The sequence below is a fragment of the Anguilla anguilla genome, chromosome 6 (genome assembly GCF_013347855.1).
Source record: "Anguilla anguilla isolate fAngAng1 chromosome 6, fAngAng1.pri, whole genome shotgun sequence".
Lineage (NCBI taxonomy): Eukaryota > Metazoa > Chordata > Actinopteri > Anguilliformes > Anguillidae > Anguilla > Anguilla anguilla.
Window position 1 is genome coordinate 7,762,587 of NC_049206.1, and position 24,401 is coordinate 7,786,987.

Genomic DNA, 24,401 nt, shown 5'->3' on the forward strand with positions numbered 1-24,401 from the left:
TTTTCTCTAATGGTGGAGAACATCAATGTAACTCTCAGGAACACAAAGAAGCAGAATCACCAAGAAAGCATAGAGGCCCTTTTATTATAAGTGCAATGTTAACCTGACAGACAACTATTTGTTCTATCCATTTTAAAAACCGCTTGCTCCTGGTCAGAGTTGTGAGGGAACTGGAGCCTATTCAGCAGACTTTGGGTGAAAGGCAGGAATACGCCCTGGACAGTGTCATCAATCCATCACAGGGCCCAAACATCATTCACTCACACAGTCATACTCCAAGGACAATTTTAGACTCTCCAATTAACCTAACCTGCGTGTCTTTGGACGGAAGGAAACCCACATGGACACGAGGAGAACATACAAACTCGACACAAAAAGCCCCTCAGTCTGGATTCAAACGTTAGCTTCTGGCTGTGAGGTGACAGTGCTACTGACTGCACCACCATGCTGCCCACAACAATTTGTACTGTGACAAATGAAGGTACCACTAGACAGATAACCTTTGCACACTCATAGCTATAACATTATCCAAAAGAAAACCAGAAGAAAGAAAAAGAAAATAAAATAACTAAAGGGGGCCAGGGGAACCCTGCTGCAATCTGAAGAGGCGATTCTGCAGTTTACATCAGAAGATGGGCTGGGTTTCTGCTGATTTTGCCAGAACAAACAAGAGACATGACCTGGAAGTGCAGGTACACCTTTGGGGTGGCGGGGGGGGGGGGGGGGGGGGGGGTGCCAGATGCTCAGAGGTAGCAGAACAGAGAGGTCTGGTAGGTGTGTAGGGTCTGATGATCTTTTGAACTGCCCAACATGTTAAGACATTTGTCCAGGCCAGCCCCTCCCACGGCCAAAGAATGCTTGTAAATCATGTGTCAAACTATTTTTTTTATGATTGTATTAGTCATAAAAATGCATCAAAGGGTCATGGAATTCACTGAATGTTTAGGAGTGTCAGGTCCATGGGGCTCCTTTACGTATTAAAAAGGAACAGAGGCTAACAATTCCAGACATTCTCAAGGAATGGAACCATTACTTCTTAGCCCAAAGCACTATTTTTATATATTTACTTTTTTGGGAGGGGAGGGAGAGGGGGGTCTGGGGAACAGGCAAGGAGTCATGACATTGTCCAAGTTGACCTTTTAGACTGTCTGGAGTCTTCGTAATGTTAAGTTCACATGACATTGCTTATTTTCATTCGACTGGTAAACCAAAAATGTAACACTTTCAACTGACTTGATGTTGACATATTTGAAAAGACAAGATATTAGTTAAACAGCTCTTTGGAAGAGATAAACTTACCATACTTAATAATACTTTTTTTAGTATTACTTTTATTTATACTTTTATTTTTTTACGTATCTAACGCGCGGGACGGCGGAGCTCACCTCTGGAGCAGTCGGCGCCGGAGAAGCCGTCCTCGCAGACGCAGGCGCCGTCCGCGCAGCGCCCGTTCCCCGCGCAGTCGTTGGGGCAGCTGCGCAGGCCGCAGTCCTCGCCGGCGAAGCCCAGGAAGCAGACGCAGCGCCCGTCCACGCAGTGGCCCTTGTCATTGCAGTCGTTGGGGCAGAGCAGCTGGCTGCAGTCGTGCCCGCCGTAGCCCGCGTGGCACTGGCAGCGCCCGTCCACGCAGCGCCCGTTGTCGTTGCACTCGTCCGGGCAGGACGAGGCAGAGCAGTCGGGCCCCTCCCAGCCGGGGTCGCACAGGCAGCCGCAGGTGGCGTGCTGGTACGTCCCGTGGCCGCCGCAGGCGGTGTCCGCTCCTGCCGCGACGGAAAAACAGACGCTCGGCTACCGGTGCTCTCCCCCCCCCCCTCGCCGGCAAAGAAAGCAAAGGCGCGGTAATCGCTACCAGATGTGGCCGACGGCTCTTTGAACGGCCGTTTTTAAAACACACAGCGTAAACAGAGAATTTACAGTTGGCCCTCATAAATCTGCCTTTGGCCGTATTTCATAGTTAACAACTTGGCAAATTTAAGGACCAGCCGTCATCGCTTGATTCCATTTTCACCCAGTTGCATAAAGTTATACCAATGTGATGATTTTTTTTTCCCTTTCTTTAAAATGATAACTAAACTACGTAGCTTGTAGGTTACATGGCTCACTTAACGAATACCGTTGACATATATAGGGTAAAATCAGTATAGATATTGAAATTGAAAGAGTTGTGAGCGGACATCGGTTATGTCAATCAATCCGTTACCTTGGCTGCAGCAGCCCTGGGAGCACTGGCCCTTCAGGTAGGTGACCTCCTCCTCCAGGCCGTTGATCCGGTAGAGCAGGGACCGGAAGGCCTCCAGGTCCTCGCAGTCGCACTTGGGCGCCTGCAGGCGGATGTTGTGCTTGAACACGACGTCGTTCTCCCCGTCCACGGCGACGGTCGCCGGGGCTCCCTGCAGCTCCCCGGCCTGGTCCTGGGGAACGGCGTGGCCGGCCGGCTTGCAGTCGGAGCCCTGGGCCAGGTCGATCGTGTAGACGTGGCTGAACGTGAGCCCCTTCTCGGCGGGGGCCGGGGGGTCGTCGTCAGCGGCGGCGAGGCAGGCGAGGGCGCACAGCGCCCCCAGCAGGAGGGACGCGCTTCGCCTGTTCGGCCAGGCAATCATGGCTTCGGGGAAAAAAGCAAAAAAAAAAAGAAAAGCAAGCGTCAAGACCTGTTACTCTAACATCCGAACAGTTCCAGACGTTACCGAGATCTCGCCTCCGATAAAATAAAATAAAACCTTCTTGGAACGCCGTTCATGAAGAACTCTCCGTGGTCTTGTGGTCCATGGCCATTTTCCAGAACAATTTTATGTGTTTATGCGTTTATGGAGGGAAATGGTTAAGACTTCACATCTTGTTGAATGGAGGAAACTTTATATCACGACAGTCGTATTTGAGCTGCCTTATCATCCAACAAGCCGCTGCCCTTATGCTAGCTAAACACATTCCGTCCAAGCCATTAATTACACGCGCAAACCCACAGAAGGGTTCAGCGAGAGTGGATCTGTTTCCTACAAAATGATGTCACCAGCTTTCTAATGGCGGTGATGTCATCCAGGCTTCCTTTCACACGGGGAGATGGATTTATATACGGACGCAGCAGTATTTAATAAAAGGCCAAAATATCTCAGAATGACTGACTCTTTAGTAAAGCATTCATTTGGGGCAGACCATGGAGTCAAATGAAAAAAAGAAAAAAGAAATTGTAGTATGTATCTACGGTGTACAGGGCTCCCTGCCTCCTGTTTGTATTAGAGGATTGTAGGTAATTATGGTCGAAGCCTGTGCTTGTGTGGTCTGTGGCAATGGAAACGGTCATTGAGACTATTGTACATTGTACATTACAATAAACCGAGTGGATATGTTGCTGGGCAACAGCAGGAAATTCTACTGTAACAGCATTTAAAAAAATATGAGACTGAGCCTTTTGAGTGTAAAAATAAAATCAGACTTTTTTTATATATATAAGTGCTTACAATGGAAGAAGAAAATAGAAACTGGCTCAATCAAAGTGGAAAGCAGACCGACATTAAATGTCAATGGCAAATGTAGGATGATATGATTGATAAGTTAAAAAAAAAAACAGCAATACAATTACGTAGATTAATAAAAGGGCGCTGGTGTAAATTTGTTACCAGTTATATAAAGGATAGTGTGCCCATGCATGGCATCCTCCCATAAGACACTGCCCAGGAGGTCACAGAAGGAAAACCAATATGCAAGAGACGCATTGGCGTCTGAGCTCACTGCAGTAATTATCTGTGTGACATTTCTTGATTTCTTGTAAAGATTCAAGATGTCATTCTCTGTGACCCCAGAACGCCCCTGTGGCAGTAAAAATTGCAGCCGGCCGCTCAGTCAGAGTATCGCAGCCAAGTGAGAGACGTGGACAGTCATAATATCAGCTAAAAACCAAAATGAGGGTGGTTGGCTTTAAATGTCCGCACTGCCGTTCAATGTGCCCTTTACCACAGATACTATCACACAATCATTACATTACAGGCATTTAGCAGACGCTCTTATCCAGAGCGACTTACACAACTTTTACATAGCATTTTTACATTGTATCCATTTATACAGCTGGATATATACTGAAGCAATTTCGGTTAAGTACCTTGCTCAAGGGTACAACGGCAGTGTCCTACCCGGGAAGCGAACCTGCGACCTTTTGGTTACAAGCCCAGTTCCTTACCCACTGTGCTACACTCCGTCCTCATGTCATTAGAAGTCTATCAGACGGAAAATCTGAACATTTTGTCTCCACTGTAGAAGACTTCGTTTCAGATGATCTTTTGTTTGAAATTGTACTCATTAGCATTTATGGAAATGAGAGTGGGGATTCCCCACAGTTGTTGAACTGAACTTGTAAAACAGAAATAAAGAAATGTTGTCGACTGGTTTTAAAAAAGTGGCATAATGAAATGTAAGTTTTACAAAACAAAAGAGTATGTTTTTTTCTTCACAAGTTGAATTTGTAAATTAATCCATTGGTAAAAATTTATGGAAAATAAACATTTTGGAAATTACATTTTACACATTTAGTTGTAATTGAATAGTATGGAAAAATGTCAGTTGGTTTTGAAGTCAAAGGGTAGGTGGTCTTATACAAGGTGGCTGTTTCAGACTCCCAACGGTGCTCGTTCCAACTGTAAAATGTTCCATATACAGATTTATATTAGCCTTGCTCCATTGAAGACAACCATCAGCTAATAGTAAAGTTAACATTTCACAGGCTAGGAAATATTTGATTTTAGTTAGTCATTATTTTCTTGACATTTTCTTTGTCTTCATTTGTGGTTTTAACTTTCATGCATCAATACAGGATACTAAGACAAAAATGTTTCCTGTTTGCTTATAGATACGTGTGTAATTGTTTGCATTGTATGTTTCTATGAGCTTGTGTATATATTTTTGTAAATATTCAACAATAGATACAACTCAGCGCTGTGTTTCGGCAGCAAAATAAACCACACATGGAATTTGAAAAAAAAAATACAAGTAAAAAAACTCTGAGAAAAGTCGCATCAAGAAAGGAAAGCATGACATCATCGTGTTCATTTCACGTCGATCCCATCCCCTGACGGTAATTATAGCGGTTGTCATTGAGTCAGTGGCTTCCAGAGTCTACAACATCAATCCAGGAAACAGTCAATGACAGCCTGACAATAAACCACATCACAAGCAATACAGAGACCCAGTAAAACACAGAAACACCCCCACACCGCACCACGACGGACAGAGCGGTAGCCAGCACCGTTTATAGCGCTCTGTAAAAGGTTTTATTTGATGCTCAGCATTGCGTCATTTATTTCTGGGAGAGAACGGCGTCTCGTGTTGGGCCGGCTCACGGTTCTGCCACCGACTCACATCTGCTTCCCCTATAATGGCGCATTAAAATGCTGTGTGCCCGGCCAAATAGCCCAGAAGCGGTCATTTGACACGAGGTCAGGAGGGATTGCTGCTGCTGCTGGTGCTGCTGCTGCTGCTGTTGCTGTTGCTTTGTCAGCCTGATCTCCAGCTTGCAAACCCAGTGCGCTTCAAACCCGAAACACTACCCCTGGAATTACGGTTGGTGCAAATTTTCTCGCCAGGACCACAGTCTTACCCCCCCCCCCCCCCCCCTCAGACCTCCCCCCCCCCCCCCCCCCCCCCCCCCCCCCCCCCCCCCCCCCCCCCCCCGATCCCAACAGGCTCATCGACGAGCTGTTAAGTTTTGACAGGACCCCAGCGGGTCTGGCAGGGAAGTTCTGGAATAAGCAGGCTGGTCAGAGGAGCCAGCAATTAACTTCTCAGGGGGAAAAAAAACAACATAACACTAGAAAATCTGCAATTCCAGTAACGATCCCTAGATCAAATCCATATTCTTATTTATTTGACTATTTTTTATTTTTGTGTTTGACCAGTGTTCAATTAACATGGCCTGTGGTCAAGGCAGACTGTAAACCTTCAGATCTTTTTCAGAAGAAATCTCAAAAGGGGAAGATGGGCATGATCATGGAGCTTTCATGTAAAGCACTTAGTCCCTGAGAATGCAATTAATTCACTCTTTCTCACTGGCGTGACAGTTTATCTCAAGAAGACTGACAGACGGGAAGGGAAGTAAGTTCAGGCCTCACTCCCCGGAGAGACGTTAAACTAAGAAACAAAGACATCCTGTTCTTCCCCAATTCAATCGTAATTCCGTGGCACTGGCACAACCTAGCTGAGAATATGACGATATTGAAAATAGGAACGCGCATGCCGTCGCGTGGCTGAAAAAATAAACGTTCAAGTCATTTCTCGCCAAAGGAGAGGGAAGAAAAATCATATTTCCGCCTGGTCCACACACCTATATTCATACCTCCGTCAATCCAAACCGCACAACTTTGATAATGTTACAAGAACCCAGGTCATACTCCAGCACCTAGCCCACATTGGTTCTTATGTAATTTTCATATATAATAAACCATCCATTCATAGCTAGCTTCAGGCAAAGACACACATCTGCTGTTCATTTGATTGGTACTTTCAATTAATTTTTAGCCAGTACAGAAGCATTATCAATGACCTATTATACTGAATTTCCATCCACAACTGAAGTTGACAATATATCTTGAATGCAACACGCTTTAGAACAGTCTTCTCTGTTCTAAATGTTTCAAATAGACCATGAGGAAACAAACATGCATTAATCCAGAAGCTGAAATATTTTTGCAGCCAGAAAAAAAACATTATATATATATATATATATATATATATATATATTATATATATATATATATATATATCACATTATGGTCATTATATATATATATATATATATATCACATTATGGTCATTATATATATATATATATATATATATATATATATATATATATATATCACATTATGGTCATTATATATATATATATATATATATATATCACATTATGGTCATTATATATATATATATATATATATATATATATATATATATATATATATATATCACATTATGGTCATTATATATATATATATATATATATATATATATCACATTATGGTCATTATATATATATATATATATATATATATATCACATTATGGTCATTATATATATATATTATATATATATATATATCACATTATGGTCATTATATATATATATATATATATATCACATTATGGTCATTATATATATATATATATTATATATATATATATATATCACATTATGGTCATTATATATATATATATATATAATGACCATAATGTGATAAACACATATTTTAAATAAACAAATCACATTGCATTACAGCAAACCACAGTTTCACAATTTTGACCCGTACAGCAATAATCCCATTAATCAATTAGTTGTTCTCATTTCTTCCACCAGTGTTACATTTCAATAGCTTTAGGACAACAATGTTTTGCCTCATTTCTTAATAACACTTTGCAAGTGTAGGATATTAGCACAGATAATAGTTTGTCATGCAGTGCAACTTCTAGTCACGCCATCTACCATGGCTAAAATCCAGAAAGTCATGATCAATTTACTAAACAGCCACTCCTATAATATAATACAAGATACTGGTTATCATTTGCATTCCTCACCAATGCAAGAAACAGAATTAATACGACAAAAACCCATGAAATTTAAATTCACATTTCATTGATTCATTATAGATTAAAATGTGCACACTCCATATAGTTTTAGAATCTTAATTACAACAATCTCAGCTCAAGAGAGTTATTATGATTACAATCCCAGTGATTTGCAATGTGCAGTCTTGTGAAATTTCACGCACCATAGAATTTGAGCAGAAACACCCAAAGAGAAATGTTCGCCTTACCGTCACAATTTTCCTCTCAAAAAAGTTAATTATCCTGCCACTGCAAGTTTTGAGGAGCCTGGTGTCTTTTTAAGTGCTCCCCAGGACACCTGTTGAAAAGCCCTGGGCTGGAGAGAGAGTGAGTGAGAAAGAAAAAGAGAGGGAGAGGGAGTGTGGGTTCTTTTTAACCAATCCCTCTGTGTCCCTCTGGCAGTCTCCCCCGAAGTATTTAAATCTCCTCTCCTGTGTCAGTTGACCAATGGACAGCCTGGGCGTGCCCTTCAGCCTTCAATAAAGGAATGAAAATGTGGAGAGGTAATGAGACACATTCCTCTCTGCATGTCTGGAACTAATCAGACATTCAAATATAACCGACTCCCCTCTACCTACTTTTTTTTCGTTATTACATTTGTATATATTCCCGTGCTATAATGTTATCCGCAGCAATGGTAGCTGTAATATAATTCTCGCTCCTGCACTCATAACTTGCAGAGCTAATGTGAAATAACTTGAATAGATCAAAGCCCTTGTGGGGTACGAGCCAAGTTTGAGAGAGACAGAGAAGGGGTTAGCTCTTCAAATGCTTTACTAACAGGAGGTGTATTATTTCATAAAACGTGTTTTAGCCAATGAGAACACTTTACACTGCCTAAAAATCCTCAGAGGGTAACTGATGTTTTTGCTATTGTTCACTGATTGATTTTTAATTAATAAATAGTATATTAGACAATTGGCTTCACAAACTGTAATCTAATCAGGCAGTAGGTGATGGTTTGTAAATAGACTGGAAATATTTATCAGATGGTAATGAACAATGTTTTTTTATTATTCCTTAATTTAATCTAATCATGAAGTATACAGACAGGATGGACTGAAGTTGTCTATGCAGCGATGGAACTTCGTACATTTCAAAATGAAAGAAAAAAAGAATAAACGTCATAGGGGTAACTTTTTTCACATTCTTAACATTGTGACCCACCCACAATCTTGGCACCATTGAAACCAAAGACACTTTTACTTTTAACAAATAATTGTGCACAACCGCCAGAAAAGTCAGCATGAAACCTCAACATTAAGTCCCATCAGCAGAAACTGAATTTAATTTGTGTCGTATATTTGTATAATAGCAAATTCCAGGTCATATTTGTAATGCAAACTATGAACAAACACACATACAAAAGCAAGTAAAAGTTTTTGACAGTTTCAATAAATGAAATTAATTTTAATCAGCTTCAACTGTTTCCATCATTTTCTCATCAGGATATGCAGCAAAACATTTAGAATTTTTTCATGAAATTCTTTTACAGTTTGAGACAAGCATCTGTTTGTCTCAAAATACACTGGGGCGTCATGTTACTATAGACTGGTTAGATTCTTGACTGGTGAAACTGGAGATCTGACCAGGTGCACAGCACTTAAAATGGAGACCACACTGAACTTGTGGGGAGATGTTACTGCCCTCTGCCAATCTGGACTCAGTCGGAAGATTTACCTCAGAAAAATCAGATAAGAGAAAAAAGCTTCCTTTTTTGGGACCACTTTGTGCTGAGAACAGGATGCTGTAATTACAGGAAAATGATTCACAGCCATAAACGCTTCCTCGTATTTTACAGATAAAGATTTTTTTTAAATTAAAGAATGAAGATTCTTTTGAATGTGTCACCCGCCCTTAATTTCACTCTAAGAACCAGTGAATACTGTACAGTCCGCAGTTAAACAGTTGGCTCTTTTTGCAGGTCTGCCCTGTGTGCACGGGTTACCTTTTTATGTGGCTTTGATATTTAAAACTTGAGGCCGTGGAACAGAGCGCTATTGTGCAATGTGCTAAAAAACCGCAAATGTCAATTGGCCTTGATAGAAACGGTTGGATTGTGAAGGGCATACAATGTGTCCTCTCATTTAAAAAAAAAAAAAACTGATGTTCAGGCTCTCCTGCTCCATCAGTGTTTGCTACAGAGATGATGGGAAGCATTCACAAATGTATTTGTATAAACTCGTTGGAAAGTTTGATGCTGGTTTACATTATTACTGGCTGCTGAAGAGCATTTCTGGAATAAAGAAACTGATCAAGTGATCGCCCAGCAGTTTGGTAGTCTTTTTCTCTGTGTTGACATTAGGGGATCTGCAAACACAAAATTAGGTATAAGGCATGACTTTCTTTCTTTCTAAAGAGAAATGATTCAGGAATACGAACCAAGTCCGAACAGGTTAATCATTGCTGCTACCACTCAATCCAAGCGAATACAAGTCAATGTTAATGTCGCTCGTATCTTCTGGTATATAGTGCAGCTGAACAGCGCTAACGTTGATGGCTTTTCTTACCAGTGGTGCACAGGGTCAAAGTGCAACAGTTAAAGTTCAGCTTCAGATGTGTTGCACCAGGTGGTCCTCTGTCGGCCATGTTGTCTTCTGCCTCCTAGCAGAGTGGTGTCAAATTCAGTTCCTGGACAGTTCCAGGGCATGCTGCTTTCTGTCTCTACCCATTCCCCAAAGGCTTGTTAAGGCTGTGTTTTTAATTTAAAACTTCTGTAATACACAACCGCCGCTATCCAGACCCCTTAACATTTAGTAACCAAGGTTAAGTTTAGCTTGGGGCCAATTTTTAAATTCAGAAATGTTAAAAATGTTCTAATTAATTAAGCTCATTAAGTAGTTAAGGCAAGACGTTGCTACCTCCAGGGGCTAAAGGGTCTTTTTTTTTTTCATTCTACACCTCCCACGAGCTCTGGGGGTGTAACTGTTTTGATATGTTTCCTGTGGCATTTTTCCACACAAGTGAACAGAACTTGTTCTGACCTATTTAATTATCCAAGCAGTTAAAGACAAGAATTCTCATTACTTGAACCTCAGTGAACTATCTGGTTACTAATTAAGGTAAGGACCAGTACAAGTGTGTTGCGATAAAACTGGCAAATAAAAACATTGTTTAAGTATCTTTAATGCCCATTGTAAAGCATGATAAACTCATGTCATGCTGTGTCAGAACAACTATGCACTTGACGTGTTAGAATGTTCAACCTTTCGCAAGTACAACTACATGCAGCCCAAAATGACTGGATGAATATGAAAAGTCTGTTGATCAGAAGGAGTGTCATCTTTAAAAAATTTACAGAGATTTACGTTTTGATTTTCAATTGAAAATACATAGACTGTGGAAAAGATGAGGACACAGTGAAAACCATTTTGAAACCGCAGAAGTTCAGTTTTCGTGCCACTATGCTGTACAGATTGGAGCCAAAGAAGGGAAAAAGGGGGACCTTATATGAGCATGAAGTCAGTGGATTGAATGACTGCATTTTATATGCAGTAGTTGACTGGTTGTTTAGAAATGTTCAGTAGCTATCTCACTACTGTCAACAACTTAAACTACTATTTAGATCTACTGTAAGAAGTTAGCTAATCTAATAGGATTCGCTGTGTGTAGGGCAGCACTACAAGATAAATTTTATTAAAGTGAACATCAACATTATGACTAAAGTCATTTTATTGTCTTAAAATATTGCCTTCCACTTCCAAAACCGGATCTTCCTGAATTGTTTGCAATTATTTATTGCAGCAGGTTCTCTGAAAATAAAGGTTGATTGGATGTGAGTTTTCTCATTTCTTGGGAAAAAAACAAACCGAGCGATACATTTTGCAATCCCACACAGCAGCCATCGCCAGGCCTCTGGAGACGGTACACTTTGAATGAAAACTTAAATGACTACAGCAAATGAGGCCAAACAAAGACCCCCCTCCCCCACTCCCCCGTCTCATTTTCGGTGTAACTGCCATTTCCTGAGGAAAGCCAATTTTAAAAATGGAACTTGTGCTTTGCTGAAGAAACCAACATGCAACCGATATCCACCATCCTAAGTGTTGAAACAGTAGCCTGGGGCCTCTCTCAGGGCTGTCAACTGTCACGCCACCAAAATGAATCTCAAGCAAAGTAAGACAACAATGACAGCAGCACCCAACCAACCCCCCCCCCCTTCTGCCAATCAGCAATCTCAATCTCACCCCCCCCCCACCCACCCCCAGTCAACATCTCGGTTGGAACATGGTCTGCTATCTCAATCCTTCCCAAACCTGCCCCCCCCCCCCCCCAACACCACCAAGCAAACTGAATAAATCTCAATCGAGCCAGCTCCCCAACTCTCTCTCTCTCTCACACACACACACACAGAGTCTCTCTGTCTGTTCTAGTCTCTCTTAATAATGGTCTCATACGGAAAGGCCCTTTGTACCTGTGTCCTGCACGTTGTACCTGGCATTGATGAACTTACGTGATACATGCTGAAAAACGAAGAAGGCAGGGAACCCAAACCTCTTCAACAAACTACCAAATTAAGGTTTTTATATGCATTATGTTCCATAACCCTGCAAGGGAATGCGGGTGACCCTAGCAGACTAAAGCCCCTTCCACACATGCATCTTAACCCATAAATGTTCAGCCAATTTTCTATGTCGGCCTCATGTGTGAACAGAGCAGGAGTAGATTTTCCATGCGAAATGTTCCGGAAATTTTCCTGATCGGGACCGGATAAGATTTTCGTAAATCTTCCGCCACGGTTCTAAGAGTGAGAAAACACTGCAACATCCCTGGATAAGAACACACACAGGTTGCAACATTATTATGTAAGACCTTCTTGTTTCTGGCTAGGTTTCTTAAATAAATGGTTTACTGAGTCTGCCCTCCCAACAATTCTAGCACGAATATGAGACTTTGTACATGGAAATGCTTTGTGTGATTTTGTGAGGGAAATTAGAACATTTATTTTAGGAATGGAATAAACAGTGTCACTATACTTGCTTGCAAGAACACCATTACGAAATTGTCATCATTGCCTCATGAATTGCTTGCGTGCTGTGCAATGCTTCTCAGTGGCTCTTTCAGATTTAAGTGGCTTTCTTACCCAATGTAGCAAGGTCCTTATGTTTGCAAACTGAGGCCCTTCCAATGGATAATAATCTCCAGCAGACATCCAATTGAAAAGTTTATTCCAGTTTATCTTGAGTCTTCGAGATAATGTATTTGTGTTATGTTTTGTGGACAGTTTTGAGCATTCTTTAGGCTTGCAGAAAGAAGACTTTTTGCTGCGGTGTCACTCAACGTTTTAAGCTCTTGAAGCCACAGCTGGTGGGCAAACGACGTGTGCTACTGTTTTAATCTTGTTTGAACCTTTTGGTTTTTTTCAGTCTTGGTTATTTGGCAGATTGCCTTCACTGGCAGATATTATTCACAGATGCCTCATTTCCTCAAAAGGCAGCCAGTTCTAGCATTATGAAACTTCTTCAGTGAGTGATGAAAGCTTATATAATCCATGATATGCTCAAGTTTAGTAGCTAAAGTAAGGGGGGGGGTGAAGAGAGGGGAGCTGGGTGAAGAGGGAGGGAGGGAGGGAGGGAGAGAGAGAGAGAGAGAGAGAGAGAAAGAGAGGGAGTTGGGGAGCTGGCTCGATTGAGATTTATTCTGTTTGCTGGGTGGTGTTGGGAAGGATTGAGAGACCTTACAGATGCATTACCTTTGAAAATATGCAGTGGTTCCTTTGAACAATTTTTTGTGGACTTTAAAAAATGTGCAACTCGCTGATTAATTCTTCAGTGCAACTGGGCATATTTTTTGCTCCCAGCTCATTTTCATTATACATTTTCCATGGAATATGACTAGCACAAAGTGACACTATACTCCCTTTCCACTTAAGGCTTAGAAATTATTTTCAACAGCTGAAGAATAGTTTGCAGTTATTTAACACATACTCATGCATGTGTGTGTGTGTGTGTGTTTTCACATTTTATTTTATATTTCATATGTATATATATATATATATATATATATATATATATATATATAATATTTTATATATACATTTACTCATATTGTGTGTATATACAAAGGCGGTCATTGTGACTGTAGTTGAAATGCAACTCAGGAGGTCCTATTCATAGGCCATACATCGGAAACAATAATATTTCATGACCAGAACAGGCCATCTTGACTTGATTTAGATTATTGAAAAACTATTGAAAGGGTTTGAATGCAGTTGGGTTTTAAGATCTTCTGTACTGAGTGAGTGGGAACAGGGGTTGGATTATGAATGAGGATTAATGCCTACACACAGTCCAGTGTTATTTTAACAGATTTACTGGGGCTGGACAAACTCCCACCAGATATCTGGTATTAACACAAATGCGCCAGCAACACCAGACTGTTTGATAAGTAAAAAATCACAACGAATATGTTGCAATATCTGTAATATGAAACACAGATATTTCTACAGTAGCAACATCAATGTTTGCATGTACTTGTCTCGTTAAAACTGCAGAAGTTATGAGGACGAGCGTCTTTTGATCTGTGCTTGCAGTAGCCACTATCTGCTTCATATGTGGAGAAAAGGTCCCCGGAAGTCCTACGGTGTTTAGATGTGAAACTGATGCGCATGCGGTGCGTTTTAAATGAGATACTCACGTCTGTGTTTTGCCCACAGAGCTGGGGGCAGTTGTGGTCAGTCTGAAAGAACGAGACGGTACCGCCTGAGTATTTCCTCGTGATGGGCGTGATGGGGTGAGTTTTGATTGAGAACTGCCAACTGAATCAGGGGCCTTAAAACAGCCGTGGACAGTGGAAACCGACAGAGAGCTCTAAGGGGTGTCATCAATCGTTAGAGCAAAACTGTTCCAGTTGGAGGATGAGCTTGGGTACCTTCACAACCTTTCTGTTGCTTAAAACATCGCTCATCATGTCAGCAGTTACCAGTGTTAAGATCTGGAAATGATGAACCTGATTTGGCACATGCCTAGAGGTACCACTTTTCATTAACTTGTCCTGCCCCTCGTCTTTTTTAAGGTCAACAACTACCGCTTAGGTCTGCAGAATGTGTTCATCTAACAGCAAAACAACATTAAATTTCCTTAATTGTGTTGGTCTACCTTAAAATTTTCCAAAGACAAAATATATAATAGTAAATATGTTCAAAAACTTTAGTTCATGTTAGTTTTAGTAAATATGTAATATCAAGATATTGATCTGGACAAAAATTAAGCACACATTTTGAGAATTTAATTAATCTTCTACCATCTCTTTTTTTTATCAATTGTGATATTTTATCTGCAGTTATCCAGAGATAACTTGAGCTCTTTTGTTTTTAGTCTAGCTTCCATTTCCTGAGGATGACCGCAACCAATGTCTGCTGAAGTGTTGAAACAGTAGCCTAGGGCCTCTCTCTCTCTCTCTCTCTCTCTCTCTGTCTTTCTATCTCACTCTCTCTGCCCCTAAACAGAACCAATCATGCTAAATTTTTGATGTCACAAATAGAATCTATGTGCTTCGCTTCAAACAACAACATGTTGTATTTTGTCAAAAAAGACTATGATTGCATCTTGTGAGTATAACCCTGATGCTGTCTGTCTCCGTCTCTTAACCAAGGCGAACGGCTCCTTATGTTTCTCGTTATTTGGCCACTGACTGCAGTCCACATAATGTGCAAGAAAAATAATGTGGAAGGCCCAACGCAGCGTGAGACATGTGGTATCAGTATAAACATCGGCTGACCGGCTACCGTCTGAGTACAGGGAGGTAAAATGAATGCAGGCCCGCACCGCTACTGTGCAAAGCGTACGGGCTTGGTGTGATAATGAGAAAATGTGAAACATACACCAGCTTCGCACCACCCTCCAAGCTGCCCACAGAGCCTTTACGGACTCCACAGAGTTGAATGAAAGCTCAGCATTTTTCGAGGCGGCCTGTACCTTAACAAAAAAGTGAATTCTCCTGAGGTCTACCCCCCCCCCCCCCCCCCCAACAACATTCCTACACCTCAGGCTCGTTATGTGTTTCACACCACAAGCCCCTCCGTCAATGGGGATTGGAGGGGGTGGGGTGGGGGGGGGGGGGTGGGGGGGGGGGGCTGGGGGATTATGGTCTGGGATAGACAGCGGCTTTCCTCACCTATGTCCTACTGAGAAGCCCCCAGGTCCTGTTTGCCCAGCCCCATCTGCTCCTCACATTTTCTGGCTTCCTGCATCGAGGCTGCCCCCGAACGCCCTGTAACACCGCCCCGCAGTCTGGGTGGCAACAACGCAGAGTTTGCCTCATCTGGATTAGTGAAAGCAACCGTCAGCCTAAATGGCATTACTGACGCAGCAAGATGGAGATGCCATCTATGTTGTAGCCCCCTTCTCACTCGAATCTGGGGGGGTTGTGACTTTCTGATTACCTCTGGCGAGCGTTCCCTGTCCTGCTTCGCCCTTCGTGACAACCATCAAAGACACACAGCGGCAATTCTGAAAATGAAAAAAGTTCATCAGTGCCATTTTTTTTTTTTGATAGCAGTGAAAAATAAAAGCAGCAAATTAAAACTTTTTGTTGACAAATGAGAATGCAGGGCTGAGCTTTAGCTGGAATTCGGCGCTCCCCCTTCCCCCCCCCCACGCGCCCGTCCCGCGGAGGGGAGGCGGACGGGTCGGCGGGTGAGGAGGATTCTTGCCGCTTCGCCCGGGCTTGCCGTGGGAATGCCGAGAGGGGAGCCGACCCTGCCTTCAGCGCTGGAATGGGAACGGGAGGTCAAAGGTCACTGGGGCCCAAGCCCCGCCCAGCTGACGATCAACGTCGTCCGCTCTCCGAGGCGAAAAGCCGGGAGATCCGCGGAGCGACTTCTGACCCCCTGTCGCTCGTGGGCGATTTCGCCAGAACACTTAGCGGTGCCAGACGCGACAGCGCCGCCACACCAAGCCCCACCTGGCATCGTCCTCTGTCATATCGGGATGGCAGATATGTCATCCACCCAAGCACCAGTTGCCTGGGCATATTAAATGTATATTACATTCACTATCAAGCGATCTTATACAGAGGTCTGCATTGAGTCCTTCGAGAGTCAAATGCAATGGCTGAATGGAAGCATCTTACTAATCAAACTCATCTAACTGCTCAAGCATTTTAAAAAATATTTTCTACACATCAGAAACAAACTGAGAAGCTGTCTGTGAAATACAATCATCAAAAACCTCCCTGTATTTTTAACTTCACTGCAAAATTTCCTTTCCTCTTTTATTCAGCAAGCCACTGACATTAGGGCCTAACTTAAAACAGCACTGAAACAGCTCTTCGAATGTGGCTTTGATCCTATCCTAAGATTCTATTAGATTATAAAAAAGTCACTGCATCAAAGGGAAATGTTTAAAAAAAAAGAGAGAAATATATTATCACCCGAGATGAAGTTTAAGGCTTAGACCTCTGGTTAGACTTCTTAACCCCTACTTGCATATATACATTTGCAATAATCTGATTATGAATAATTCCACTAGCACATTCACCCGTACGATATACTCTCTATCAATATAAAAATAAAAGAACAAATGTATGAGTTACTGTATTTTAGTAAATGTATGTGTTCTCCATACTCCATTCTAAGAATTTTGTTTTAAATAAACAGAAGATTTTCAAATAAATAGTTGTGGAGCAGCCAAGATAAATGTAAAGCAATTCAATAACAGTAAGAATTATACTGTAATGTACTCCCAGCATTCTCTCTGTGAGTTCAGTAATGAAACATTCCAGGGCCAGGTGAGTCAGCTACTGTGCTCTACATTTTCTATGGAATCTGCCAAAAGATCTTCATCCCCATTGTTTATGTTTGATCTGTGATGGTGTAATGAAAAAAAAATTACAGCCACTGTAAGGCAAAACAGTTCTGAAATCCAAACCTTGGCATTAGTAAAGTCCACAAACGCAACACTGTTCCCAAACAGAAGTGAGGAACAAGGAGACAGGGTGAACCTTGCAAGTGTTCCGGAACTAAACCCGCAGAGATCTTAAGCAAATAACACTGGATCTAGAAATCACGTCTTTTCTTGCACTCCTGTCTTTCTCCGTTTGATAAGCAACATAACCGAAAATTGAGAAATCCTTCAAGCAATAAATGAACCAAAGACAATATGAGGGCAGTGTACTAAAAACAAAACAGAAGGGTCCTATGAGTTTACCTCTGCAAACCTAAGACCTAGATTGAACTGTCCCTCTGTGTAAATCAGAAGCCTTATGAACAAGACTACAAATTACTCTGTTTATATCGCCACATTATCATGAACCTTTGCCTATATTGAAACCTCTCTCAGTCCCTTCTCGAATAAACATTATTCAGAAAAACACTTGACTCGGGGTACAGGAGTTGCAGGGAAATCCAAGAGTTCTGAGAGGACCCCTCTTCCTCTTAGCCTTGGTGGTCTCTCTTTGAATCACTTCACAGATGTTGCTATGGACACAACCTGTTCCTATTATCATTTCGCTTAGCATTTTGGAGTTAACCTGCTAGGACTGTCCTTGCCCATGTCTTGATGAGATTAGCAGCTGGTCTTTGAAAACAAGTCAAAAGCTGTTGATCTTCTGATGTTTAGCTGTAAGGATCTTTCTTCCTCAAGTGTCTTTATTTATAATCCTAATGGGAAAAACTGCCACAGGGCACAGAATTCAAATAAAACAAAGTTTACGATTATTATTGCGGAATGAAATGATTTCAGAAAGGACTCTGGCTCCGTCCATTCTCATTATCATATTTTAACATCATTTTAAAATGAGCATAAATGGGACTTATAACCAGATTTATGACCAGTTTCATCTTTTTGAACCTTTTTAAACTAGTGGTAAACAGAAGAAAAGACTACAGGGATGGCAATAAACAGCCTATTAAACCAACAATAAACTATTGAATTTATTACACAAATTGGTCCATAAAAACCTTTTTTTTAAACAAATTTTATTTATAGGACATTAATCCAAATAATCTGCTTGATGGCTTCTAATTTCTCAATCGCAAAAACTAGACATGCTGATTTAGTAAAATATTTTAGGAAGCAGCAAAATGCGGGGAAATATAATAAAAAATAACAATGAAATACTAATTAAAGAAATTTAACGAATTTCACGCCAGAAGCAGCAGGGTGGAAAGTGGCTGGGAATCTGTGGGTAAAAATGTGTCATGTCTCTACGATGACAGACAGAAAGGTATGTGATGCCAGCAGCTTACCTGACAAGTCAATAGAGTAGAAAATCTTTAGGTGCGTTGTTGCTAAATATGGCAAATTTATGCAAGTTACACCTATGCACATGAAAATAAAATGTAGCATACAATTCAATATGAATTCTGCTGTGAAGTACTTCAGCTTGTACAATTATTTTGTTTATTAGCTATTCAAGGAGTGTAGTAATCATGCGTTTTATTAAATTAAACTTTATTTTTAATTTATTTCCAATCTTATTTTTAATTTTATCTTTTATTTTTGCAAGCCTTCTGGCCATTAATAATTTATTAAAACTGTTTTAAAACTAACCATAAAACATTCTTACAGAAATATACAATTTCAGATACTTTCAGACCTTAAACTCATTTTACAGAAAGGATACAATTCTGCTCCTTCATGGCACCTCCAATTATAAAATCCCACCAACCGTTTAATGCACTTATTACACATTCACAACCTTCAAAGCCAGCATGAGTTTAGGATGCAAGGGCTTGTGTGGACAGCAATCTGGGGATTAAGCTGCCATTTTGAACTTGCCCAGGACTTCGGGGATAAACAGCCCCTTCCTTTCGATCAGCGGTAACCAACCCTGTTCCTGGAGATCTACCATCCTGTAGGTTTTCATTTCAACCCTAATTTGGCACACCTGACTCTACCAATTAGCAGCTCAACAAGACATCTAGCTGTTGAATAAGGTGTGCCTTGTTAGGGTTGGAATGAAAACTTACAGGACGGTAGATCTCCAGGAACAGGGTTGGTTACCACTGCTTTAGATTAAGGTCATGCTATGCTGCATACCTACAGTAAGCATGCTATGGATCACATGAAAAGCAACGTGTTACCGGCCAGTGTCCACTACAGCACGCTTGGTCACTTAGATTTCTTGACCAAGTGGTCAAGAAATCTTTTGAAGTAGTTATATTGCCCCCTACTGGTCGAACATAGAACACCACCATTTGAAGTCCTGCTTTTCTCTGTATTAAACCTATGCCATGGTGAGACCTGTCATAAAATAATCCAAGGCCTAATAAGACATAAAACATCCATTTCAGTGACAGCAAGAATGTGGTAATGCACATAATCTTTGGACAGGCTTTGTGTAGTGGGTTCTAGATGCATAATAGGTGTATCATAATGACATTAAAATGGTTTCTGGTAACATTAATCTACAAGGAATTATTACAAGGCTGTCATGGAAATACACATTAAGAATTTTCTATAAAATTATCACCTGATTGCTGTGACATTTATTAGAACTATTAACTTTTTTACATAAACCATTTTAATTTATTTGTGCACTCACAAATTTTAATTTATTTGTGAGTATACAAATAGATTAAAATGGTTTAGTTTTTAATTTAATTATAATGTGCACTCACTAATTTTGTATGTGGAATGATGTCATTTGTGTGACATCATTCCACATGACAAATCATTTAGTGAGGGGTGACATTTTGGACACTATTTACATGTCACATACCATGCCATTCAAAGTGGCACAGTGCAGGTGCAGCTGGCACTAGAAATAGAAAAACAAAATCTACTTTTTAAATAAGGTTCAAAATCGTCCAGACTTTCTACAAGAATAAAGAACCAGCTGTTTTTACTCCAAATGCAACACAAGCAGTGTGTTGGTCCTTCCTGATACGCATAAAACAAAAATAAGGACATCAACAGTCCATCTAGTGACTGTGTGGGACAGATGGATGAAGACTAAACAACTGTAATATGTAGGATTAAATATAAAGGTGTGTGTGTGTGAAGGGCACGTTCTCAAGTGCTTGTGTGGTCCTTTTCCTAAACGGTTACAATTTCAGTTTTATGACTAGATGCCGTTATAAACTTGAAAATTTATGTAAGCTATATCTCTGCACATACACACAAGATTTGTACAGAAGTAATATTGGGAGGCTTGCAATAGTTTCCTTTCATTGCTATACCAAATGCACCCATTTACCGATTTAGGCCGTATCTACGAACAACCTCACTTCCCACACTTGCTCAAAAGCATTACAGGAACTGCTGAGAGGGCAACCACCAAGAAAAATGTTTTCCATTTTTTCAACCCACAGATACTCACCCCACTTCATACTGTTAGAATTAATAAGTGAGGATACTTTTAAACAGGGTAAATTAACAAAGCTTTATACAGGGTTTGTAACATTTTAGTTTGACACTTTCTAAATTTGCAATAAAAACACCCACAGACTAATGCCTGGACTAGATGATATGGTTAAGATCTTCTATTGGTCGCATGGATAGCATGGAGTCGCCATCACAGGGTGAAACATCATGGCCAGAAAACCAGTGTGTCATATGCAAGCTGTCCCAAGCAGCAAGATTGAAATAGGCCAGTTCAGTAAACAGAAACTATTAAAAGCAGGTTGACAGCAATTTACCATTTAATATTTCAATACAAAAAACAATGAACAGAACCAAGCCTGGCCAATGTCCTAGAGCTCAAATATATTCTGAGTACACAGCCACACCACAAGGTAAATAACACCCACATTCTTGGAAGAAAAAAGAAAAACAAAACAATACAGAAGAGATGGGGGGGGGGGGGGAAGATCAGAAAGCCAAAAATTTTAAATTATGACTGAAGTGCAGATGTGGGAAAGAGACTGAAATTCAGGAAAGGCACGCAGAACCCAGATCTCCTGCGTCCTCTGCAACCGGTTCGAAAAAGCAAGCAACACCACAGAGCATGCGATACACGGCCATCCACGCGGGACGCGTGGCTGTTGGACGCGCCTCAGTGGGACTGGCCGTAGTGGTCTCTCCTGGAATCCATCACCTGAGAGGTGAACCGGGCCGAGGGATACCACCCGGCTTGGGAAGTCCGCTGGCTGGTGTGAGAAACCCGTCGCTGGACAACGTGCCGCTGGTGGTGGTGCTGGGGCCTTTGAAAAGAAACCACACTCTGGTCAACGTTGTGGCCATGGGCGTGGTGATGGTGGGGTCTTTCGGGAGAAACCCTACTCTGGTCAATGTTGTGGTGATGGTAGGGCCTTGGAGGAGAAACCCTACTCTGGTCAATGTTGTGGTTGTGGGGATGCTGGTGATGGGGGTGGGGATGGTGGGGTCTCTCAGGAGAAACCCTACTCTGGTCAATGTGCTGGAAGAGGTTTTGAGTAAAAACCCTACTCTGGTCAATGTTGTGGCCATGGGAGTTTTGATAGTAGGGTCTTACAGGAGAAACCCTACTCTGGTCAGTATTATAGTTAATGGGGTGCTGATGTCTTTGAGGGGAAACCCTACTCGGGTCAACATGCTGGTAGAGGTTTTGAGTAGAAATCCTACTCGGGTCGGTGTGATAGTGAGGTGGTTGAGGAGAATTTGCATTCTGGGTAATCCTGTGGGCTGTGCCCACGCTGTGCATTACGTCGTGTCTATGAGGGTCGGGATGTGCGTGTTGGAAAACCCTACGCTGTGAATACTGCTGGCTGTGGGAGGACACTCTCTGGGGGGGACGATACCCATAGCTATACTCATGAGGATGCCTACGGGGGGGCACCATACCACCCTGGCTTAGCTGGGTCCATCTACTGCTAGTGGACGAGTAGGTCTGGGGGTAACGCTGTTCCTTTATGGAGCCAGGCTGACTGAACCGCACATGTCCTCCCGTGTCATGGCTTTGGCCTCCACCTCCTTTTACGCCAATGCTGAAATGGCTCATGTGCTGCTGCGTTAGAGACTTTCGGACCCGCACCTTGGCCAGGGCAACTGCACCCCAGCGGTAGTCTGTGGATTGAGAGAAGTCATTGAAAAGCAGAGGTGGAAAGTCCAGGGGTCAGAACGTAAAAGTCGTGCCATGTGTTCCTTCCACCCACCAGCAGATTTCAACAATTAGTTCTACCACCTGGCTGAAGAATTGCGCTTAATTAGCAAATCCAGGTTTTTCTGAACCTGGATATTACACCTCCGTTGAAGAGTGTCCACGCCAATTTTACGTTGATGTTCAGATTATCCAATTCAATTCAATTCAATGCAGACAAGGCTCTGACAGAATTTTAAATAAGCATGTCACAATTTAATACTCATTATGTCAAAGAAACATAACATTCGGTCTAAACTCATTTTGTGACATGCATACAGTCTGCCACGGTCAGCCATGCAATTAACTTCCCATCTATGAATATTAGCATTTTTGGATGTAGCGACTAATTTGCCAGGACATGTGCCAGGTCAGAGAAAGAATTATGCAACCATTGAGGCTTCATGTTGAATCCATACTTCTACATTTTTGCTCAAGAAACTCATTTGACCCAAACTTCAACCGCAGTCAAAATTACCCATTTTGAAATCAGATGGTTACTTTGGAAATCAGGCACTGATTTACCATGTACTGTATAAGCACAAAGAATGTATAAAGTGAAAAGAAGATTCAGAAGATTTTTAAATCCTTACCTCCATTAATATACAAGCAATCCACACCAACAGCAAACATGGAAAGCAAAGACACACTAAAACAAAAGGGAGGTTTAATTACTCCATAATTCTGCCAAATGAGTGTTTACATTACAAAAGACAATGAAATGACACAGTATAAAAATGCATACAATTCCAAACAGTAGCATATCACCACCCATATCAGACCATATAACTTACCCCAAATACACTGCAACAGGCTTTGCCATGGTTTTAAAGCAGGCCAAACACTAGCCAGCCAAAGCAAGATGGCAAGTTTATCTATTTACAAATAAATTAAACTGCGCAGGCTTTGGTGTAGTGAGTTGGTACAGCTCTTAGACCGGAAATGGGCAGCTTCAGGATCCCCGATGTGATTAGCTAATTAGTGACAGCTTCTCTGAAGACCACACACAGGGAAGCAGTTCAATGAGAATAATTTAATCATGGTTGTAAAGAAAAAGATGGCACGCTCAAGAAGTCAAATGCTTTATACACTTCTATAAATTCATTTTCTGACAGGATTGTGTTCCCTGTTCCTTATTCCCTGTGTGTGATTCATCATAATACTGCCATCAGCATGCACATGCTCCCAGGTGTGACATATATTTTAAAATGGTAATTGGTACCTCATTATCAATCAATATAAATTAGTGCCATTATAAATTAATTCATTAGGGACACACTTGGCCAGTCCAACATGAAACATTTCATTATTCACAAAACAAAAGAAAACACAGCAAAGATTCTGGGGTTAATTTGGGTTATTATGTTCTCTATGGCAGGTGTCAGTAGATCCCTGCACCATGGTCAGACTTGCATGGAAATAATGGCTCATCCAATCCCAAGTATTGGCCATTGGGAGGGTTAAGCAATTAAGGGCCAGGTGTGGCCTGCATATTAACCTAAGAAGAAAAGGACAACACTTGCTTCTACTTATTAAGGTCTTGATTGAAGACCACAATTAGTTAATTAGTTAATTAGCAGTGCTGGGTTAAAACAAAAACATGTACCTACACCCACCTTCCTGTGGGTTTTCATTCCAACACAAAGCAGATCTCCTTCAACAGCTAGAAAACCCGCTGAGCTGCTAATTAGTTGAATCAAGTGTGCCAAATTAGGGTCGAAATTAAATCCTACAGGACAATGGATCTCCAGGAGCAGGGTTGGTCAGCCCTGATCTAAACTGCTCTCTAGACTGCAGGATCCAACAACTCCCTTTACA

General features: G+C 41.4%; 2 protein-coding genes across 3 annotated transcripts in view; both read right to left on the reverse strand.

Moving 5' to 3' along the window:
• tnn (tenascin N) overlaps positions 1-7,954 on the reverse strand; it is a 33,329-nt gene extending 25,375 nt beyond the window's left edge. Inside the window, exons 1-3 of the mRNA XM_035420823.1 lie at positions 7,793-7,954; positions 2,201-2,602; positions 1,386-1,760 (exon numbers count right to left, since the gene is read on the reverse strand). Coding sequence (XP_035276714.1) covers positions 1,386-1,760; positions 2,201-2,600 — 775 coding nt within the window. The 5' untranslated portion in view covers positions 2,601-2,602; positions 7,793-7,954. The remainder of the gene's footprint in view (positions 1-1,385; positions 1,761-2,200; positions 2,603-7,792) is intronic.
• Positions 7,955-21,146: 13,192 nt separating this feature from the next.
• On the reverse strand, positions 21,147-23,763 carry LOC118229097 (histidine-rich glycoprotein-like). 2 transcript variants are annotated; one of them, XM_035420784.1, is made up of 4 exons: positions 23,378-23,763; positions 23,177-23,232; positions 22,289-22,510; positions 21,147-21,669 (listed from the first exon to the last, which is right to left on the reverse strand). In XM_035420784.1, exons 1-4 carry the CDS (start codon positions 23,404-23,406, stop codon positions 21,560-21,562), a joined length of 417 nt encoding a protein of 138 aa, XP_035276675.1. In that variant the 5' UTR covers positions 23,407-23,763; the 3' UTR covers positions 21,147-21,559. The 2 variants fall into 2 exon arrangements, with proteins under 2 accessions (XP_035276675.1, XP_035276674.1); XM_035420783.1 differs by having other exon boundaries at positions 21,147-22,510; positions 23,378-23,762.
• Between the last annotated feature and the right edge of the window lie 638 nt (positions 23,764-24,401).